Source organism: Oncorhynchus mykiss, chromosome 13, assembly GCF_057628025.1.
Source record: "Oncorhynchus mykiss isolate SJ-2025 chromosome 13, ASM5762802v1, whole genome shotgun sequence".
NCBI lineage: Eukaryota > Metazoa > Chordata > Actinopteri > Salmoniformes > Salmonidae > Oncorhynchus > Oncorhynchus mykiss.
This window is the reverse complement of record NC_143034.1, coordinates 35,408,420-35,431,993: the sequence shown is the minus strand read 5'-3', so window position 1 is coordinate 35,431,993 and position 23,574 is coordinate 35,408,420. Positions and strand designations below refer to the sequence as shown.

The 23,574-nt window shown below is 43.2% G+C and overlaps 2 protein-coding genes across 2 annotated transcripts in view; one reads left to right on the top strand and one right to left on the bottom strand.

Moving 5' to 3' along the window:
- The window catches only part of LOC110487364 (uncharacterized), a 102,551-nt gene that overhangs the window by 14,127 nt on the left and 64,850 nt on the right, over window positions 1-23,574 (bottom strand). The window lies entirely within an intron of this gene.
- Window positions 15,961-23,574, top strand: part of LOC149978846 (uncharacterized) — a 47,268-nt gene continuing 39,654 nt past the window's right edge. Inside the window, exon 1 of the mRNA XM_036942372.2 lies at window positions 15,961-16,527. Within this exon, the coding sequence (XP_036798267.1) occupies window positions 16,197-16,527 (331 nt within the window). The 5' untranslated portion in view covers window positions 15,961-16,196. The remainder of the gene's footprint in view (window positions 16,528-23,574) is intronic.

Genomic DNA, 23,574 nt, shown 5'->3' with positions numbered 1-23,574 from the left:
ACAAACTACTGCAGCATAAATACTGGAGGCTGAGAAAGGAGGGGTCAGGAGACACTGTGGCCCCATCCGAGGACACCCCCGGACAGGGCCAAACAGGAAGGATATAACCCCACCCACTTTGCCAAAGCACAGCCCCCACACCACTAGAGGGATATATTCAACCACCAACTTACCATCCTGAGACAAGGCCGAGTATAGCCCACAAAGATCTCCACCACGGCACAACCCAAGGGGGGCGCCAACCCAGACAGGAAGATCACATCAGTGACTCAACCCACTCAATTGACGCAACCCTCCTAGGGACGGCATGAAAGAGCACCAATAAGCCAGTGACTCAGCCCTGTAATAGGGTTAGAGGCAGAGAATCCCAGTGGAAAGAGGGGAACGGCCAGGCAGAGACAGCAAGGGCGGTTCGTTGCTCCAGAGCCTTTCCGTTCACCTTCACACTCCTGGGCCAGACTACACTCCATCATATGACACACTGAAGAGATGAGTCTTCAGTAAAGACTTAAAGGTTGAGACCGAGTCTGCGTCTCTCACATGGGTAGGCAAACCATTCCATAAAAATGTAGCTCTATAGGAGAATGACCTGCCTCCAGCTGTTTGCTTAGAAATTCTATGGACAATTAGGAGGCCTGCGTCTTGTGACCGTAGCGTACGTGTAGGTATGTACGGCAGGACCAAATCAGAGAGACATGTAATGCTTTGTAGGTTAGCAGTAAAACCTTGAAATCATCCCTTGCCTTGACAGGAAGCCAGTGTAGGGAGGCTAGCACTGGAGTAATATGATCACATTTTTTGGTTCTAGTCAGGAATTTAGCAGCCGTATTTAGCACTAACTGAAGTTTATTTAGTGCTTTATCAGGGTAGCCGGAAAGTAGAGCATTGCAGTAGTCTAACCTAGAAGTAACAAAAGCATGGATACATTTTTTCTGCATCATTTTTGGACAGAAAGTTTCTGATTTTTGCAATGTTATGTAGATGGAAAAAAGCTGTCCTTGAAACAGTCTTGATATGTCCGTCAAAAGAGAGATCAGGGTCCAGAGTAACTTCGAGGTCTTTCACAGTTTTACTTGAGACAATGTTCAACCATTAAGATTAAATGTCAGATTCAACAGAAGATCTCTTTGTTTCGTGGGACCTAAAACAAGCATATCTGTTTTGTCCGAGATTAAAAGTAGAAAGTTTGCAGCCATCCACTTCCTTATGTCTGAAACACAGGTTTCTAGCGAGGGCAATTGGGGCTTCACCATGTTTCATTGAAATGTACAGCTGTGTGTCATCCGCATAGCAGTGAAAGTTAACATTATGTTTTCGAAAACACATCCCCAAGAGGTAAAATATATAGTGAAAACAATAGTGGTCCTAAAACGTAACCTTGAGGAACACCGAAATGTACAGTTGATTTGTCAGAGGACAAACCATTCACAGAGACAAACTGATATCTTTCCGACAGATAAGATCTTAACCAGGCCAGAACTTGTCCGTGTAGACCAATTTGGGTTTCTAATCTCTCCAAAAGAATGTGGTCTAGGAGCACGAGGACAGATGCAGAGCCTCGGTCTGATGCCATTAAAAGGTATTTTACCACCTTCACAAGTGCAGTCTCAGTGCTATGATGGGGTCTAAAATCAGACTGAAATATTTCGTATGCATTGTTTATCTTCAGGAAAGCAGCGAGTTGCTGCGCAACAGCTTTTTCTACAATTTTTGAGAGGAATGGAAGATTTGATATAGGCCGATAGTTTTTTATATTTTCTGGGTCAAGGTTTGGCTTTTTCAAGAGAGGCTTTATTATTGCCACTTTTAGTGAGTTTGGTACACATCCGGTGGATAGAAAGCCGTTTATTATGTTCAACATATGAGGGCCAAGCACAGGAAGCAGCTCTTTCAGTAGTTTAGTTGGAATAGGGTCCAGTATGCAGCTTGAAGGTTTAGAGGCCATGATTACTTTCATCATTGTGTCAAGAGATATAGTACTAAAACACTTGAGTGTCTCTCTTGGTCCTAGGTCCTGGCAGAGTTGCGCAGACTCAGGACAACTGAGCTTTGAAGGAATACGCAGATTTAAAGAGGAGTCTGTATTTTGCTTTCTAATAATCATGATCTTTTCCTCAAAGAAGTTCATGAATTTATTACTGCTGAAGTGAAAGCCATCCTCACTTGGGGAATGCTGCTTTTTAGTTAGCTTTGCGACCGTATCAAAAATACATTTCGGATTGTTCTTATTTTCCTCAATTAAGTTGGAAAAATAGGATGATCGAGCAGCAGTGAGGGCTCTTTGATACTGCACGGTACTGTCTTTCCAAGCTAGTCGGAAGACTTTCAGTTTGGTGTGACGCCACTTCTGTTCCAATTTTCTGTAAGCTTGCTTCAGAGCTCAGGTATTTTCTGTATACCAGGGAGCTAGTTTCTTATGGGAAATGTTTTTAGTTTTTAGGGGTGCAACTGTATCTAGGGTATTGCACAAGGTTAAATTGAGTTCCTCAGTTAGGTGGTTAACCTCTCTGCACACCAAACCCGTTAGCGGGATTAAATTCGACAACATAAGGTGATCGCTACATAAATAGTCATATTAAACATTCATGAAAATACAAGTGTCTCACATAGGTCGAAAGCCTAGAATCTTGCTAATCCTACTGCGTTGATTTACTGCGAAAGAATACGATGCAATTATCTGAGAACAAAGCCCCATAAAAAAAACTATTTCAACCAGCACAGGCATAAACCAGCACATATCACAAATTGCAATAAAATAAATCGTTTACCTTTGACGATCTTCCTCTGTTTGCAATCCCAATGCTCATTGTTACACAATGAATGGTCTTTTGTTTGATAAAATACATTTTTATAGCCTAACACGAAACATTTTGTGAACCGCTTGTGTCGTGGATTCCATTTTCGACGACACATTCGATGTAAATACGCACACTAAACGTGACCTTATCCAGTCATGTTTGGTGTTATGTTCTGTTAATTACTGATGTCCCCTTTAAGGATGGAGCACCCTTGGTCATGCGCAGTGTTGTTCTATGTTATTCTGGTACTAACTAGTTTGAGTAAATGTGAAGCTCCAGTTCAATTGCTTGTATTCCGAGTCTTTCTTATTACATAAATAAGTACTACGTGTTAAGACACTACAATGGCGACGAGGATGATTACCTGCAGTGTGCATCACGAATACAGATGGAGTTCGTAGGAAGAGAGGAAGATTTTGACCCTGTAGCACAACAGCTAGCAAGCAGTGAAGACGAGGGGAGAGCTGACGAGAACGAGGCGGCAGATCAAAGACCCGTGGAGCCGGAGGTAAAGAGAATGGCTAGCATCGGGAAAATAGATGTGTTTGATGACACGCAAGAAAACTGGGCAACTTACATTGAACGACTGGAACAGTACTTCATTGCAAACGACATTGCTGATAACAAAAGAGTACCAGCGTTGTTGAGTTTAATTGGCCCAAAAACATACAGTTTGCTAAGAGATCTGACTGCCCCTCTGAAGCCCTCAAATAAAACATTCACAGAGATTGTGGAGATATTGCAAAATCACCTATCACCTAAACCACTCCTCATCGCGGAACGTTTTCGTTTCCACAAGAGAGATCAGAATGAGGGGGAGGGTGTTAGTACGTATGTAGCAGTGTTGAAGAAACTGTCTGAACATTGCCAGTTGGGAGAGAACCTAAATGACACATTAAGGGATAGATTTGTGTGTGGACTGAAACATGAACACATTCAAAAACGTTTGCTCACAGAATCAGAGCTCACGTTTGCAAAGGCTGTTGAAATTGCTGTGGCTATGGAAATCGCGACTAAAGATGCGTTTGAGTTGCAAAGTAAAAGAAGTACTGACCTGTCACAAATTTCCCTGCACAAGTTTTCACGCAGTCGACAGCGCCCCCGTGTGGCCGAAAAATGCAACAGGTGTGACAGAGATGGTCACAAAGCAGAGGACTGCCGTTTCAAAGACGAAATTTGTCACAAATGCAGTAGAAGGGGGCACATTCAAAGAGCATGCAAAGCAAAATTCAGTCACAACAGTAAAACTGAGAAAATTAAAGGGTTGGTGAATGCACTAGCAGAGAACAGTGGCAGTGATTCAGATGAACGATTAATTGGTACAATGGAGTTAAACACAGTGACTTCTCCCAGCAGTAGCATAATATGGGTGACACCAGATATCGAAGGCAAACCCCTCAAAATGGAGCTGGACACAGGATCTGCAGTGTCTATAATTTCCACTACTGTCTACAATGAGCACTTTAAAGCTATCAAGCTGAAGAACACAAATGTGTTGCTGAAGACATACTCAGGAGAGAGATTGAGCCCAATGGGGGCGTTGCAGGTCAGAGTGCATTATGGGGGGCAAACACAGCAGTTACAGCTGTATGTGGTGCCTGGAACGGGCCCCCCATTATTTGGCAGGGAATGGCTTTCAAAAATAAAGCTGAATTGGTGTGACTTGAAAATGCTCCACACATTCCAGTCCAAAGAGAAAGGCACAGACCAAACACTGGAACACTTGCGGAAGAAATACAACACAGTTTTCAGTGATCAGATGGGAACAGTAAAAGGCTTCACAGCAAAACTTGTACTAAGAGATGACGCAACCCCGAAATTCTGCAAAGCCAGATCTGTTCCATACTCCCTGAGACCAAAGGTGGAAGCGGAAATCGATCGCTTGCAGGATACAGGGATCCTGACGAAAGTGGACAGAAGCGAATGGGCCACACCCATAGTTCCTATTGTGAAGAAAGACGGGTCTGTTAGAATGTGTGGGGACTTCAAGGTAACTGTGAATTCAATGTTGCATGTGGACCAATACCCCCTACCACGTCTGGATGACATCTTTGCTGCACTAGCTGGTGGGAAACACTTCAGTAAAATCGATCTGAAACAGGCTTACCTGCAGCTACCGGTTGAAGAGAGTTCCAAACAGTACCTGACAATAAACACACACAAAGGTCTATACAGGTATAACCGCCTGGTTTTTGGCATTGCATCAGCCCCAGCCATTTGGCAACGAACTATTGACCAGATTTTGCAAGGAATCCCAGGAACCCAGTGTATCCTGGATGACATGATCATAACAGGACGCACCGACAAAGAGCACCTGGCTAACCTGGAAGAGGTCCTGAAAAGACTGAAAGAGTATGGTCTACAGGCAAACTTAAAGAAGTGTGAGTTCTTCAAAGACAAGATTGTCTTCTGTGGACAGGAGATTGACTGCAATGGATTGCACAAAACACAGGACAAAATCGAGGCAGTGGTACAGGCACCACGACCACAAAATATCACAGAAGTAAGATCTTTCACGGGACTGATCAATTACTACAGAAGATTCCTCCCAAACCTTTCAGCAGTACTCCAGCCTCTAAATCAGCTCCTGGAAAAGAATAGGACATGGCGGTGGACAGAGAAGTGTGAAAATGCATTTCTGGAGGCAAAACGGCTCATAACATCTGAACAGGTCCTGATGCATTACGACCCTGAAATGCCAGTGAAGTTGGCTTGTGATGCGTCCCCTTATGGATTAGGGGCAGTCCTTTCACACACACTGAAAGATGGGTCAGAGAGGCCAGTTGCATTTGCGTCACGAACATTGAATGATGCAGAGAAAAACTACTCACAAATCGACAAAGAAGCACTGGCACTAGTGTGGGGCGTCAAGAAATCCCACGCATACCTATATGGCAAGCGTTTCACACTGGTTACAGATCACCAGCCGTTGCTTTCCATTTTCAGTCCAAAGAAAGGCATTCCGGCAATGACAGCAGCCAGGTTACAGCGATATGCCCTGTTCCTTGCCAGTCATATGTATGACATTGAGTTTAAGCCGTCATCCCTCCACACAAATGCAGATGGATTATCCAGACTGCCGTGTACAAGAGAAAGACAAAGGAGGGTGGATGCAGTGGACATGTTCCATACCTCTCAGCTCGAGGCCCTACCAGTCACAAGCACAGTTATCAAACAGGAGACAAGGAAAGATGTGACCTTGTCAAAAGTGTACACTTACACCATGTCAGGATGGCCAGCTATTGGCAGAAAGGAGCTGACTCCGTATTTCCAGCGGAGAAACGAAATTACAACGTACCAAGGATGTTTGATGTGGGGAATGAGAGTCATGATACCCCAGAAATGCCAACATCTAGTCTTGCAGCAACTACATGAAGGTCATGTTGGAATTGTCAAAATGAAGCTGCTCGCAAGGAGCCACTTCTGGTGGCCAGGTCTGGACCAACAGATAGAAAATATGGCAAAGAACTGTAGTGGATGTTTGGAAACCCTCCACATGCCTGCTCCTGTCCCAGTCCACCCATGGGAATGGCCCGCAGAGCCATGGCAGAGAATTCATGTGGACTACGCTGGTCCTTTTGAAAAGCACATGTTTCTGGTTATAGTTGATGCCCATTCCAAATGGCCAGAGGTGTTTTGCACTGACTCCTCCACCTCAGCTCAGACGATAGAGTGTCTCAGAACAACGTTTGCACGCTTCGGTTTGCCACTGCAGCTGGTAAGTGACAACGCGCAAGTTTTTGTAAGTGACGAGTTTACAAGATTCATGTCAGTAAATGGAATCAAACACTCAACCTCAGCTCCGTACCACCCTGCCACCAATGGGCTGGCAGAACGCTTTGTGCAAACCCTAAAGCAAGGACTCCGTGCAGCAAAACGAGATGAAGGGACTTTGCAAACAAAACTGGCCAAGTTCCTGGCCTCCTACCGAAACACCCCACATGCCACGACAAATGAAAGCCCAGCCGCACTGATGTTCGGGAGGCCTCTCCGCACACAGCTGGACATCATGAAGCCAAACAGGCGTAATGAAGTGCTGAACAAACAAGCCAAGATGCTCTCCGGTGGCCGGGAGCGCCATCTCCAAACAGGACAGGAAGTGATGGTGCAAGACTACAGAAGAGGAGGGAAATGGACAAGAGGGACCGTACACACACAAACGGGATCCAGAACTTACCAGGTTCAAGTAAGCCCAGACATAATGTGGCGGCGTCACATTAACCAAATGCATTCCAGGGATAACAGCACAACAATCGAGAGAGAACAGGCACAGAGAGCTCCTGAGGGTGACACACAGGGAACTGTAGAGGACGGTGGGGCAGTAGAGAGACCCCAGGCTGAAAGAAGGGAACGTGTTGATGAAGGTGCTGCTATAGCAGACGCTATAATGGAACAAGCACACACTGAGGATGTTCAGGAGCCTCCAGACAATCTGAGGCGCTACCCAGAACGAAGGCACCGTCCACCAGACAGACTAGACTTATAAACAAACAAACAAAAACGAACTGTTCAAGTTCAAATTAAAAGATGCAAAATAACTACAACAAGTTCTGGGAAATGTTTCAGTTGTGGTTTGGTAAAAGTAACTCTGATTGTATAAGAGAAGGAATGTTATGTTCTGTTAATTACTGATGTCCCCTTTAAGGATGGAGCACCCTTGGTCATGCGCAGTGTTGTTCTATGTTATTCTGGTACTAACTAGTTTGAGTAAATGTGAAGCTCCAGTTCAATTGCTTGTATTCCGAGTCTTTCTTATTACATAAATAAGTACTAAGTGTTAAGACACTACATTTGGTTTCATTGCAATCAACACAACCAAAAAGGATGGGTCATTTCGCGGGACGTATTGACTGAAATAAACCGATTTGAAGACAACAAGTAATGACATCATTGTGCACCAATGATATGACCGCTGTTTCGTTTATTGACTGTATTTTAACCCAATGACCACTGATCGTCTTGAAGTCTCGATGTAGATAGCCAATGAGCTGAGGTAAACGGTAATATGTAATGTTTATGTGTTGGAAGACCAACCCATGTAGTAAACTCCGGCGTAAAGAGGGTCATTCGCCATTGAAGATTCTTACCGGAAGGAGCCACGCATGTTACGCACAGCATTATTTTGGTAAAGCGCATCTTCAGCTGTTTATATATCAATCAGTATGGCGACTAAGTCAGGGAAAGCTAAATCTAAGTCTAGATATACAGATGTACACACAATTTTAGAAGAAATTGATCGGGAAAGTGAGACAGACTGTTGGAGGACGATTCATTTAGCGATTCCCAAATGGAGGAATATTTTTTTGAACGGAGAGGACATCGTTTTGTACTGGTAAGTTATTTTCATGCTAATGAAAAGTTTGAAATTAATAATATAAAGTATTATTTGTGATTTTTTAAAAATTTTAGTAGCAATATATATAAAAATGTGTAAAGTACACGTTGGCTATACATTGTGGGTGGGGGTATGTTTGTATGTACTGTATGTGTATGACCCATAGCCTATGTTTGTGTGTGTATATATACATATTGTGGATTAGAGGGAGCATGGCCGACGTGCGTGTGTCTGCCGCTCCACCCCACCCCACCCCCATGGAGAGAGTAGATACAGCTGGTCTGTTGTAATATAATAAAGACAGTAGATCTAGCATTTCTACAGCATTTCCCTCCAGAAGCCATGAGAAAGTTGTCCGGCTGCGGGGACCGTGCGAGGGGATTTATACTAGCGTTACTATCTGTACTTACTGGTGGCACAGACGCTGTTTCATCCTTGCCTACACTGAAGTTTCCCTTGCCTAACGATTGCGTTTGAAGCTGGGCTTGCAGCACAGCAATCCTAGCCAAAAGGCGATCGTTTTCCTATATATTATGAGTACAGCGACTGCAATTAGAAAGCATCATGTTAATGTTACTACTTAGCTTCGGCTGTTGGAGGTCCTGACGAAGCACGTCCAGATAAAGCGTCCGGAGTGAAAAAGTTGAATGAAAAAAAGTTGAGTGAGAGGAAGAAAAAAAAAAAAAAATATATATATATATATATATATATATATATATATATATATATATATATATAACGCAATTAAAAAGTAAAAACCGTAAAGTTGTCAGGAAGCAAAGTAAGGTTGGCAACAAAACACACAAAACGCACAGCAACACGTAAACAAGTCTGCAAGTTGTGACCGGAAATGGCGTGACCTCTGATGTTTGATCAGAGATCTTTAATCAGAGTATCTAAATCAATAGAACAGGGGACAAACGTTTAGGGTTCTACATTGTGACATCATTAAAATAATTATAGTACAATGTTAAAACATTCTACATTGTGACATTAATTCATTGATATCATGAAACAACTCCTTCATGTATTTTCTGATGTTTGATCAGAGATCTTTAATCAGAGTATCTCGTCACATTGATCACAGCTATAAGGTTATTTATCTCCTGTGTGTGTTCTCTGGTGCGCTATCAGGCTGTTTGAGTAAAACTCTTCCCACATTGAGTACAGAGTTATGGTTTCTCTCCTGTGTGTGTGTTCTCTGGTGTATCTTCAGATAGCTAGATGCAGCGCAAAACTCTTCTCACATTGATTACAGCTATACGATTTCTCTCCTGTGTGTGCTCTCTGGTGTATCTTCAGATCGTCAGATCTGATAAAACTCTTCCCACATTGATCACACCTAAAAGGTTTCTCTCCAGTGTGTGTTATCTGGTGTGATTTCAGATTGCCTGAGTAAAACTCTTCCCACATTGAGCACAGCTTTTACAGATTCTCTCCTGTGTGTGTTCTCCGATGTACTACCAGGCCCTTTGATTGAGTAAAACTCTTCACACATTGATTACAACTATATAATTTCTCTCCTGTGTGTGTTCTCAGATGTATCTTCAGATAAACAGATGTAGCTAAACTCTTCCCACATTGAGTACAGCTATAAGGTTTCTCTCCTGTGTGTGTTCTCTGGTGTATTTTAAGTTCTGATGAAAATTTGAAATGTTTCCCACAGTCAGAGCAGCAGTGCGATTTCTTCCCTCTGGGTCTCTGCTGGTGTTTCTTGAGGTGTTCTGATCTGGAGAGATACTTCTCTGCCTTGTCAGCATCATGTTGTTGAGGCTCCCCAGAGATTCCACGAGAGTCCCGTCTCTCTCCTGTGTGAAAGACAAAGTCAGACAGATGGTTAAAGGCCCACAACAGCAGAAATACACTGTTTATTTAAGGTAAAAGGTGATGCCTGAAGTGGATTACATCCTACTATATAAATGATCCTGTTTTCTAATGCAATATAGCTCTCTTAATCACAACAGTAGTATGTAAATCTATAGATGGATTAAATTCAAGGAAGTGGTCAGCACATTTTCCTATAGTTGGAAGAAGCAGAAGGCCCTGACAAGTGCACAGGATAAACTGAGTCTGCCCCTCAACAAGCTCAACAGAGAATCCTCAACAAGGTGGACCTGCCCCTTAGCAAGCTCATCACAGAATCCTCGACAAGGTGGGCCCACCTCAACAAGCTCATCACAGAATCCTCGACAAGGTGGGCCCACCTCAACAAGCTCATCACAGAATCCCTGACAAGGTGGGCCTGCCCCTCAACAAGCTCATCACAGAATCCCTGACACGGAGGGGATCTCCTCTGCAGATAATGGAAACAGTCCTGGAGCAGGAAAAGGACGTCACACAAGTCCTGGCAGCAGACAACAACACAGCACCTTGCACCCACCTGGCAAGACATTGAGGTCACAGTGACAGCTGTAAAACAGCTGTAAAAATTTGACCCCCACGAGGAGGGCTACACTGGCTGTTATAGAAAGACCCATTTACTATATAACCATTGATTCTTGAAGAATATACACTACCGTTCAAAAGTTTGGGGTCACTTAGAAATGTCCTTGTTTTTGTCCAATAAAATAACATCAAATTGATCATAAATACAGTGTAGACATTGTTAATGTTGTAAATGACTATTGTAGCTGGAAACTGCTGATTTTTTATGGAATATCGACATAGGCATACAGAGGCCCATTATCAGCAGTCATCACTCCTGTGTTCCAATGGCATGTTGTGTTAGCTAATCCAAGTTTATCATTTTAAAAGACTAATTGATCATTAGAAAATCCTTTTGCAATTATGTTAGCACAGCTGAAAACTGTTGATCTGATTAAAGAAGGAATACAACTGGCCTTTTTTAGACTAGTTGAGTATCTGGAGCATCAGCATTTGTGTGTTCAATTACAGGCTCAAAATGGCCAGAAACAAAAAACTTTCTTATGGAACTCGTCAGTCTATTCTTGTTCTGAGAAATTAAGGCTATTCCATGTGAGAAATTGCCAAGAAGCTGAAGATCTCGTACAATGCTGTGAACAACTCCCTTCAGAGAAAAGCGCAAACTGGCTCTAACCAGTGTTGGATTCAGGGTAAACTTTGAACACTGAAATATTAAAGACATGATATATCAGACACAGAGTATATAAAGGAGTGAGATCTGTAGAAAGACAGAGTGGCTGTGGAATGGGCTGGGTGGACGGGAGAGAGTCACAGGATTGTGATAAATGATACGAGAGGACATCTGTGGATTAGGCAAAAGAGGGGTTGAGGTCAGATCCCTTGAAGGGAGAAATAATGGTTTATTATCCTATTACCAGAATATGTAAGGATTGGAGAGAAGGAGGAGTGTCCAAAGTGGGGTATATTAACTTTTTGTCTGAATTACAGCTGTAAAGACCATTTGGGAATAATTAAACTTGGTTAAGCTTCTCTGGTGTCCGTGAGTTATTTACTCTGAAAAATGTAAACCTAACATCAGAATAGAAAGAGGAGTGTGAGGCCCCGGTGCACAACTGAGCAAGAGGACAAGTACATTATAGTGTCTAGTTTGAGAAACAGACACCTCACAAGTCAACTCCGGGATGCTGGCCTTCTAGGCAGAGTTGCAAAGAAAAATACATATTTCTGTCCAGTGTCTGTGTTGTTTTTCCCATCTTAATCTTTTATTTTTATTGGCCAGTCTGAGATATGGCTTTTTCTTTGCAGCATCTCGGAGTCGCCTCTTCACTGTTGACGTTGAGACTGGTGTTTTGAGGGTACTATTTAATAAAGCTGTCAGTTGGGCACTTTTCTTTCAAAAACAAGGACATTTCTAAGTGACCCCAAACTTTTGAACGGTAGTGTAACTTATAAATGCCTCATATTTCAACTGTATTACCTCATCAGAAACCAAAACATGACCAAAACATTGCATAACTCCACTGTGTAGCCTCGAAACCTGGTTAAACTATCATTATGACATCATGCATGGCCAGTCCTTGTATTCATAGTGTAGTGAATTCAGGGGGTAGCCCAGAGCTGAACTCAAACCTGGATCCAGCGACTGTCAAGCCAACACCTTATAACTGTTACGCCAAGATGTCTGAACCTTTCTCTATGAATTTGAGAATGGTAACAATTCCCCAGAAAAATCTGTAGTTGAAACAATAACAAAGCTGTAATTCCACCACTGTTTCTGTAATAAGATGATGGGGCTGGAAAAATGTAACTACTCTCAAATTCATAGACAGACCTATGGATGCAAGGACTGACCATCCATGATATCAACATTATAGTTTTAACCATGTTGAGGCTACAGTGTTGGTTTACATTGTTTCTAAATATAGGAGTGAAAAAAACATTATTGTGGGTTCTGATGGGGTACAACAGTTGAACTAAGCTCATGAGGCATGTGTTATATTCTTCAAGAATCAATGGCTATAAATAAAACTAATTTAAAAAGTCTAAATATGGATGTAGCTATTGCAGATTTCCCCTTTAACACCACACATCAGTTCAACAATTGCAGAGTTTGTGCCTCTGTTTTTAAGACTCATCTATTTTTAAGCCTCCTCCCTAAGTTTGTTTTATTCACTGCTTTAGCACACTCCCTGATGTCCTAGTCGTATCTGAATCATTGATTAGGAAGGCCACCAAAATTCCTGAAATTTCCATCCCCAACTACAACATCTTCCGACAAGATAGAACTGTCAAAGGGGGTGGGGTTGCAATCTACTGCAGAGATAGCCTGCAGAGTTCTGTCATACTATCCAGGTCTGTACCCAAACAATTTGAGCTTCTACTTTTAAAAATCCACCTTTCCAGAAACACGTCTTTCACTGTTGCCGCTTGTTATTGACCCCCTTCAGCACCGATCTGTGCCCTGGAAACCATATGTGAATTGACCTATCTTCAGAGTTAGTACTGTTAGGTGACCAAAACTGAGATATGCTAAACACCCCGGCCGTCCTAAGCTAGATGCCCTCAATCTCACACAAATTATTAAGGGACCTACCAGGTACAGCCCTAAATCCGTAACCATGGGCACCCTTTTAGATATCATCCTGACCATCTTGCCCCTGGGGCGGCAGGGTAGCCTAGTGGTTAGAGTGTTGGGCCAGTAACCGGAAGGTTGCAAGTCAAATCCCCGAGTTGACAAGGTAGAAATTTGTCATTCAGCCCCTGAACAGGGAGTTAACCCACTGTCCCTAGGTCGTCATTGAAAATAAGAATTTGTTCTTAATTGAACTGCCTAGTAAAAAAAAAAAAAAAAGACGACCTGAGTGGCCTTTATGTCCATGACAAGGTATGCCTATGCACAAATCATCTGTTTCTTCATAAACATCGGTGTGCATGCTTATATAAAACTACAGCTGAACATATTTTATGTTAATTGTATTAATCTTTTCTTACTTTTGTTGACATAGATTTCAACGCTCTTCACTGCACATCGGCGGAAGCCCATTTCACCATGAGAGTGAAATCCCGCTGGCCTTTGATGGGGAGAACATCCACACCCTCGAGGACGTCCACATGGGACTTGGGCTCTGCTAGGGCTGAATCTCCACTGGGATTCTCTGCCTCTTACCCTATTACAGGGGCTGAGTCACTGGCTTACTGGTGCTCTTTCATGCCGTCCCTAGGAGGGGTGCGTCACTTGAGTGGGTTGAGTCACTGATGTGATCTTCCTGTCTGGGTTGGCGCCCACCCTTGGGTTGTGCCGTTGCGGAGATCTTTGTGGGCTATACTCAGCCTTGTCTCAGGATGGTAAGTTGGTGGTGTGGGGGCTGTGCTTTGGCAAAGTGGGTGGGGTTATATCCCTCCTGTTTGGCCCTGTCCGGGGGTATCATCGGATGGGGCCACAGTGTCTCCTGATCCCTCATGTCTTGTGAATTAAATAAAAGGTTACTTTTTAAAAAATTAAATAAAACATAATTCATTCAGAAAGTTCAGACCCCTTCCATTTTCCACATTTTGTTATGTTACAGCTTTATCTTAAAATTGATTTAAAAAAATAGAATCCTCATTAATCTACACAATAATGAAAAAGTGAAAACAGGTAAATAACAGAAATACCTTATTTACATAAGAATTCAGGCCCTTTGCGATGAGACTCAAAATTGCTTTCAGGTGCATCTTGTTTCCATTAATCATCCTTGAGATGTATCTACAACTTGTTCGGAGTCCACCTGGGGTAAATTCAATTGATTGGACATGAATTGGAAGGCACGCACCTGTCTATATAAGGTCCCAGAGTTGACAGTGCATGTCAGAGTAAAAACCAAGCAATGAGGTCGAAGGAATTGTCCGTAGAGCTCCAAGACAGGATTGTGTCAAGACACAGATCTGGGGAAGGGTACCAAAAAAAATAAGTATGCAGCATTGAAGGTCCCCAAGAACACAGTGGCCTCCATCATTCTTAAATGGAATACTCTTCCTAGAGCTGGTCACCCGGCCAAACTGAGCAATCTGGGGAGAAAGGTCTTGGTCAGGGAGGTGACCAAGAACCTGATGGTCACTCTCACAGAGCTCCAGAGTTCCTCTGTGGAGATGGGAGAACCTTCCAGAAGGACAACCATCCTGCAGCACTCCACCAATCAGGCTTTTATGGTAGAGAGGCCAGACGTAAGCCACTCCTCAGTAAAAGGCACATGACAGCCCGCTTGGAGTTTGCCAAAAGGCACCTAAAGGACTCTCAGATCATGAAAAACAAGATTCTCTGGTCTTATTAAACCAAGATTGAACTCTTTGACCTGAATGTCAAGCGTCACGTCTGGCGTAAACTGGCACCCTCCCTACGGTGAAGCATGGTGGTGGCAGCATCATGCTGTGGGGATGTTTTTCAGCAGCAGGGACTGGGATACTAGTCAGGACTGAGGGAAAGATGGACGGAGCAAAGCAAAGTACAGAGAGATCCTTGATGTAAACCTGCTCCAGAACACTCAGGACCTCCGACTGGGGCAAAGTCTCACCTTCCAACAGGATAACGACCCTAAGCACACAGCCAAGACAACGCAGGAGTGGCTTTGGGACAAGTCTCAGAATAACCTTGAGTGTCCCAGCCAGACCATGGGCTTGAATTCGATCAAACATCTCTTGAGAGACCTGAAACTAGCTGTGTAGCAAAGCTCCCCATCCAACCTGACAGAGCTTGAGAGGATCTGCAGAGCAGAATGGTAGAAATGTAGCGTCATACCCATGAAGACACAAGGCTGTAATCGCTGCCAAAAGGTGTTTCAAAGGGTCTGAATACTTATGTAGATGTTCAGTTTATTATTTTAATAAATTAGCAAACAAAAATATTACATGTTTTTGCTTTGTCATTATGGGGTATTGTCAAGTGAGTATTTACAACAAAAAATATTTTAGAATAAGGCTGTAACGTAACAAAATGTGGAAAACGTGAAGGGGTCTGAATACTTTCTGAATGCATTGTGTTGTTACACCATGTAGGAGCAGTATAGACCAAGTCTGTTCATTATATACATCTACATGATGTATTGTTACACCATGTAGGAGCAGTATAGACCAAGTCTGTTCATTATTTACATCTACATTATGTATTGTTATACCATGTAGGAGCAGAATAGACCAACATTAGCTAGCTACTTATTTAGATTTAGTATGACTTAAATGAAACTGCCTTAAATGTTCTGTAGTAAAACATTGTTTTATTTGCACTAATCAATAAACACATTCAGGTCTTTGTATGTCTCAGTATAATAGTATTATTTAATTAAATCCATTTAAAATCATCTTTGTCTGAAAATAAAATATTATCCTCAACTGCGTTTCCCCTCCAGTCAACAGACGGCGATGTGCGTCTTTCAGGCGTGACGTATAATCTAGTGGACGGTTCTTCAGAAACAGCTCGTCAACCACCTCGGTAGCTTGCTAGCCAACATAGCCGAAAGATCCAAGCTATTTATTCGCTTTCGGTGTATATTAGCTACTGTGTTTTAGACACACTTCTGTCGTAATCTACTTGTTAACCTATTTAATTTAATATTACATTATTTTGTATTAGTCAGCTATAGTAGCTGGCTGGTTAACTTAGCACTAGCCTAATTGCTAATGCTAGCTAGCTAACATCCCCGAACATGAGCTCACTAAACTACTCGCCTCCTGTTAAAGAAGAGGGGGTCTGCTGGACGGAGGAAGAAGCTCTGGGGCTGAACATTGTCCTGAAAGAGGAGAATGTGACAGTAAAACAAGAAGTAGAGGTTGAGGCTATTACAGTGAAAGAAGAAGAGAAAGACGTTTCAGTGAAAGAAGAGGAAGACGCGTTCAGAGTGAAAAAGGAAGATGTTACAGTAAAAGAAGAGGAGAAAGAGGATGCATGTTTTGGAGTGAAAGATGAGGAGGGGGAGATGACTGTCACATTGAAAGATGAAGTCGAAGAGGAGGAGATAGGATATATGATTAACACCAGTAAGTACCGCCTTAAATTTGTTTTTAATTTGGATATTCAATACCTCTTCAACAGAGGGCCCTAGGATGATGACTGATATGTCTAGAATCAGACAACGTAGAGAACAAGCTACCCCTTGTTTTCTCCGTTCCGTTTCCAAAAAGTGACTTAACATATATATTTGAGAAGGGTCTATCTGCTGACCGTAGACTGGTGGGCACGGCATGTAGTGATTTTCATGTAGTGATGATTTACTTAACATCGTGCCCCCCAATAGTGCCATGTGAGAGTTGGGTTGGCTACACCAAAAATTATGTATATACTGACAAGATGTCTCTTTGCCCAAACAAGGGGAGTCGTTGTCCACAAAGTGGCACTGCGGGTTGTCTCGCTCCCGCCTATCCTTTCTATGGATTGGTGGATACTTCTTATTATTGTAATCTATTGTTTATATTCTATGGGGGTTGTTGACGTCAACCGCCTGTATTCAATGGAGAGAGATGCTAAGCTACTAGCATGAATATGCATATCGATCTGGAGACAACTCCTATTGTGTTTTTATCAAAGTTGTTACGTGTCCACATAACAACTTAACCATTACGAAACTTCTGTTGGATCAAGTAAACGTAGCAAATAAGACATTCAATTTGTGGGTTGATAATCGTTTCCACTTGGATACAACCTACTGTAGCCTACTGGCATGACCTAGAGATAAAACCTACTGTAACCTACTGGCATGCCCTAGAGAGATACAGCCTACTGTAACCTACTGGCATGACCTACAGAGATACAACCTACTGGCATGACCTAGAGAGATACAACCTACTGTAACCTACTGACATGACCTAGAGAGATACAACCTACTGTAACCTACTGGCATGACCTAGAGAGATACAACCTACTGTAACCTACTGGCATGACCTAGAGAGATACAACCAACTGTAACCTACTGACATGACCTAGAGAGATACAACCAACTCTAACCTACTGGCATGACCTAGAGAGATACAACCTACCCTAGCCTACTGGCATGACCTAGATAGTTACAACCTACTGTAACCTACTGACATGACCTAGAGAGTTACAATCTACCGTAGCCTACTGGCATGACCTAGAGAAATACAACCTACTGTAACCTACTGGCATGACCTAGAGAGTTACAACCTACTGTAGCCTACTGGCATGACCTTGAGAGATACAACCTACTGTAACCTACTGGCATGACCTAGAGAGATACAACCAACTGTAACGTACTGGCATGACCTAGAGAGATACAAACTACTGTGACCCACTGACATGACCTAAAGAGATACAACCTACTGTAACCTACTGGCATGACCTAGAGAGATACAACCAACTGTTACCCACTGGCATGACCTAGAGAGATACAACCAACTGTAACCTACTGGCATGACCTAGAGATACAACCTACTGGCATGATGTAGAGAAATACAACCAACTGTAACCTACTGGCATGACCTAGAGATACAACCTACTGGCATGCCCTAGAGAGATACAGCCTACTGTAACCTACTGGCATGACCTACAGAGATACAACCTACTGGCATGACCTAGAGAGATACAACCTACTGTAACCTACTGACATGACCTAGAGAGATACAACCTACTGTAACCTACTGGCATGACCTAGAGAGATACAACCTACTGTAACCTACTGGCATGACCTAGAGAGATACAACCAACTGTAACCTACTGACATGACCTAGAGAGATACAACCAACTCTAACCTACTGGCATGACCTAGAGAGATACAACCTACCCTAGCCTACTGGCATGACCTAGATAGTTACAACCTACTGTAACCTACTGACATGACCTAGAGAGTTACAATCTACCGTAGCCTACTGGCATGACCTAGAGAAATACAACCTACTGTAACCTACTGGCATGACCTAGAGAGTTACAACCTACTGTAGCCTACTGGCATGACCTTGAGAGATACAACCAACTGTAACGTACTGGCATGACCTAGAGAGATACAAACTACTGTGACCCACTGACATGACCTAAAGAGATACAACCTACTGTAACCTACTGGCATGACCTAGAGAGATACAACCAACTGTAACCCACTGGCATGACCTAGAGAGATACAACCAACTGTAACCTACTGGCATGACCTAGAGATACAACCTACTGGCATGACGTAGAGAAATACAACCAACTGTAACCTACTGGCATGACCTAGAGAGTTACAACCTACTGTAACTTACTGGCATGCCCTAGAGAGATACAGCCTACTGTAACCTACTGGCATGACCTACAGAGATACAACCTACTGGCATGACCTAGAGAGATACAACCTATTGTAACCTACTGGCATGACCTAGAGAGTTACAACCTACTGTAGCCTACTGGCATGACCTTGAGAGATACAACCTACTGTAACCTACTGGCATGACCTAGATAGTTACAACCTACTGACATGACCTAGAGAGTTACAATCTACCGTAGCCTACTGGCATGACCTAGAGAAATACAACCTACTGTAACCTACTGGCATGACCTAGAGAGTTACAACCTACTGTAGCCTACTGGCATGACCTTGAGAGATACAACCTACTGTAACCTACTGGCATGACCTAGAGAGATACAACCAACTGTAACGTACTGGCATGACCTAGAGAGATACAAACTACTGTGACCCACTGACATGACCTAAAGAGATACAACCTACTGTAACCTACTGGCATGACCTAGAGAGATACAACCAACTGTAACCTACTGGCATGACCTAGAGAGATACAACCAACTGTAACCTACTGGCATGACCTAGAGAGATACAACCAACTGTAACCAACTGCCATGACCTAGAGAGTTACAACCTACTGTAGCCTAATGGCATGACCTAGAGAGCTAAAACCACTTGGATACAACCTACTGTAGTCTACTGGCATGACCTAGATATAAAACCTACTGTAACCTACTGGCATGACCTAGATAGTTACAACCTACTGTAACATACTGGCATGACTGAGAGAGATACAACCTACTGTAACCTACTGGCATGACCTAGAGAGATACAACCTGCCCTAGCCTACTGGCATGACCTAGATAGTTACAACCTACTGTAACCTACTGACATGACCTAGAGAGTTACAACCTACTGTAGCCTACTGGCATGACCTAGAGAGATACAACCTGCCCTAGCCTGGCAACCTACTGTAGTCTACTGGCATGACCTAGAGAGTTACAACCTACTGTAACCTACTGGCATGACCTAGAGAGATACAACCTACTGTAACCCACTGACATGACCTAGAGAGATTCAACCTACTGTAACCTACTGGCATGACCTAGAGAGATACAACCAACTGTAACCTACTGGCATGACCTAGAGAGATACAACCAACTGTAACCTACTGGCATGACCTAGAGAGATACAACCTACTGTGACCCACTGACATGACCTAGAGAGATACAACCTACTGTAACCTACTGGCATGACCTAGAGAGTTTCAACCTACTGTAGCCTACTGGTATGACCTAGAGAGTTACAACCTACTGTAGCCTACTGGCATGACCTTGAGAGATACAACCTACTGTAACCTACTGGCATGACCTAGAGAGATACAACCAACTGTAACGTACTGGCATGACCTAGAGAGATACAAACTACTGTGACCCACTGACATGACCTAAAGAGATACAACCTACTGTAACCTACTGGCATGACCTAGAGAGATACAACCAACTGTAACCTACTGGCATGACCTAGAGAGATACAACCAACTGTAACCTACTGGCATGACCTAGAGAGATACAACCTACTGTGACCCACTGACATGACCTAGAGAGATACAACCTACTGTAACCTACTGGCATGACCTAGAGAGTTTCAACCTACTGTAGCCTACTGGCATGTCCTAGAGAGATAAAACCACTTGGATACAACCTACTGTAACCTACTGGCATGACCTAGATAGTTACAACCTACTGTAACCTACTGGCATGACCTAGAGAGATACAACCAACTGTAACCTACTGACATGACCTACAGAGATACAACCTACTGTAACCTCCTGGCATGACCTAGAGAGATACAACCTACCCTAGCCTACTGATATGACCTAGATAGTTACAACCTACTGACATGACCTAGAGAGTTACAATCTACCGTAGCCTACTGGCATGACCTAGAGAAATACAACCTACTGTAACCTACTGGCATGACCTAGAGAGTTACAACCTACTGTAGCCTACTGGCATGACCTTGAGAGATACAACCTACTGTAACCTACTGGCATGACCTAGAGAGATACAACCAACTGTAACGTACTGGCATGACCTAGAGAGATACAAACTACTGTGACCCACTGACATGACCTAAAGAGATACAACCTACTGTAACCTACTGGCATGACCTAGAGAGATACAACCAACTGTAACCCACTGGCATGACCTAGAGAGATACAACCAACTGTAACCTACTGGCATGACCTAGAGAGATACAACCTACTGGCATGACGTAGAGAAATACAACCAACTGTAACCTACTGGCATGACCTAGAGAGTTACAACCTACTGTAACTTACTGGCATGCCCTAGAGAGATACAGCCTACTGTAACCTACTGGCATGACCTACAGAGATACAACCTACTGGCATGACCTAGAGAGATACAACCTACTGTAACCTACTGGCATGACCTAGAGAGATACAACCTACTGTAACCTACTGGCATGACCTAGAGAGATACAACCTACTGTAACCTACTGGCATGACCTAGAGAGATACAACCAACTGTAACCTACTGGCATGACCTAGAGAGATACAACCAACTCTAACCTACTGGCATGACCTAGAGAGATACAACCAACTCTAACCTACTGGCATGACCTAGAGAGATACAACCAACTGTAACCAACTGCCATGACCTAGAGAGTTACAACCTACTGTAGCCTAATGGCATGACCTAGAGAGATAAAACCACTTGGATACAACCTACTGTAGTCTACTGGCATGACCTAGATATAAAACCTACTGTAACATACTGGCATGACCTAGAGAGATACAACCTACTGTAACCTACTGGCATGACTGAGAGAGATACAACCTACTGTAACCTACTGGCATGACCTAGAGAGATACAACCTGCCCTAGCCTACTGGCATGACCCAGATAGTTACAACCTACTGTAACCTACTGACATGACCTAGAGAGTTACAACCTACTGTAGCCTACTGGCATGACCTAGAGAGATACAACCTGCCCTAGCCTGGCAACCTACTGTAGTCTACTGGCATGACCTAGAGAGTTACAACCTACTGTAACCTACTGGCATGACCTAGAGAGATACAACCTACTGTAACCCACTGACATGACCTAGAGAGATTCAACCTACTGTAACCTACTGGCATGACCTAGAGAGATACAACCAACTGTAACCTACTGGCATGACCTAGAGAGATACAACCAACTGTAACCTACTGGCATGACCTAGAGAGATACAACCTACTGTGACCCACTGACATGACCTAGAGAGATACAACCTACTGTAACCTACTGGCATGACCTAGAGAGTTTCAACCTACTGTAGCCTACTGGTATGACCTAGAGAGTTACAACCTACTGTAGCCTACTGGCATGACCTTGAGAGATACAACCTACTGTAACCTACTGGCATGACCTAGAGAGATACAACCAACTGTAACGTACTGGCATGACCTAGAGAGATACAAACTACTGTGACCCACTGACATGACCTAAAGAGATACAACCTACTGTAACCTACTGGCATGACCTAGAGAGATACAACCAACTGTAACCTACTGGCATGACCTAGAGAGATACAACCAACTGTAACCTACTGGCATGACCTAGAGAGATACAACCTACTGTGACCCACTGACATGACCTAGAGAGATACAACCTACTGTAACCTACTGGCATGACCTAGAGAGTTTCAACCTACTGTAGCCTACTGGCATGACCTAGAGAGATAAAACCACTTGGATACAACCTACTGTAACCTACTGGCATGACCTAGATAGTTACAACCTACTGTAACCTACTGGCATGACCTAGAGAGATACAACCAACTGTAACCTACTGACATGACCTACAGAGATACAACCTACTGTAACCTACTGGCATGACCTAGAGAGATACAACCTACCCTAGCCTACTGACATGACCTAGATAGTTACAACCTACTGACATGACCTAGAGAGTTACAATCTACCGTAGCCTACTGGCATGACCTAGAGAAATACAACCTACTGTAACCTACTGGCATGACCTAGAGAGTTACAACCTACTGTAGCCTACTGGCATGACCTTGAGAGATACAACCTACTGTAACCTACTGGCATGACCTAGAGAGATACAACCAACTGTAACGTACTGGCATGACCTAGAGAGATACAAACTACTGTGACCCACTGACATGACCTAAAGAGATACAACCTACTGTAACCTACTGGCATGACCTAGAGAGATACAACCAACTGTAACCCACTGGCATGACCTAGAGAGATACAACCAACTGTAACCTACTGGCATGACCTAGAGAGATACAACCTACTGGCATGACGTAGAGAAATACAACCAACTGTAACCTACTGGCATGACCTAGAGAGTTACAACCTACTGTAACTTACTGGCATGCCCTAGAGAGATACAGCCTACTGTAACCTACTGGCATGACCTACAGAGATACAACCTACTGGCATGACCTAGAGAGATACAACCTACTGTAACCTACTGGCATGACCTAGAGAGATACAACCTACTGTAACCTACTGGCATGACCTAGAGAGATACAACCTACTGTAACCTACTGGCATGACCTAGAGAGATACAACCAACTGTAACCTACTGGCATGACCTAGAGAGATACAACCAACTCTAACCTACTGGCATGACCTAGAGAGATACAACCAACTCTAACCTACTGGCATGACCTAGAGAGATACAACCAACTGTAACCAACTGCCATGACCTAGAGAGTTACAACCTACTGTAGCCTAATGGCATGACCTAGAGAGATAAAACCACTTGGATACAACCTACTGTAGTCTACTGGCATGACCTAGATATAAAACC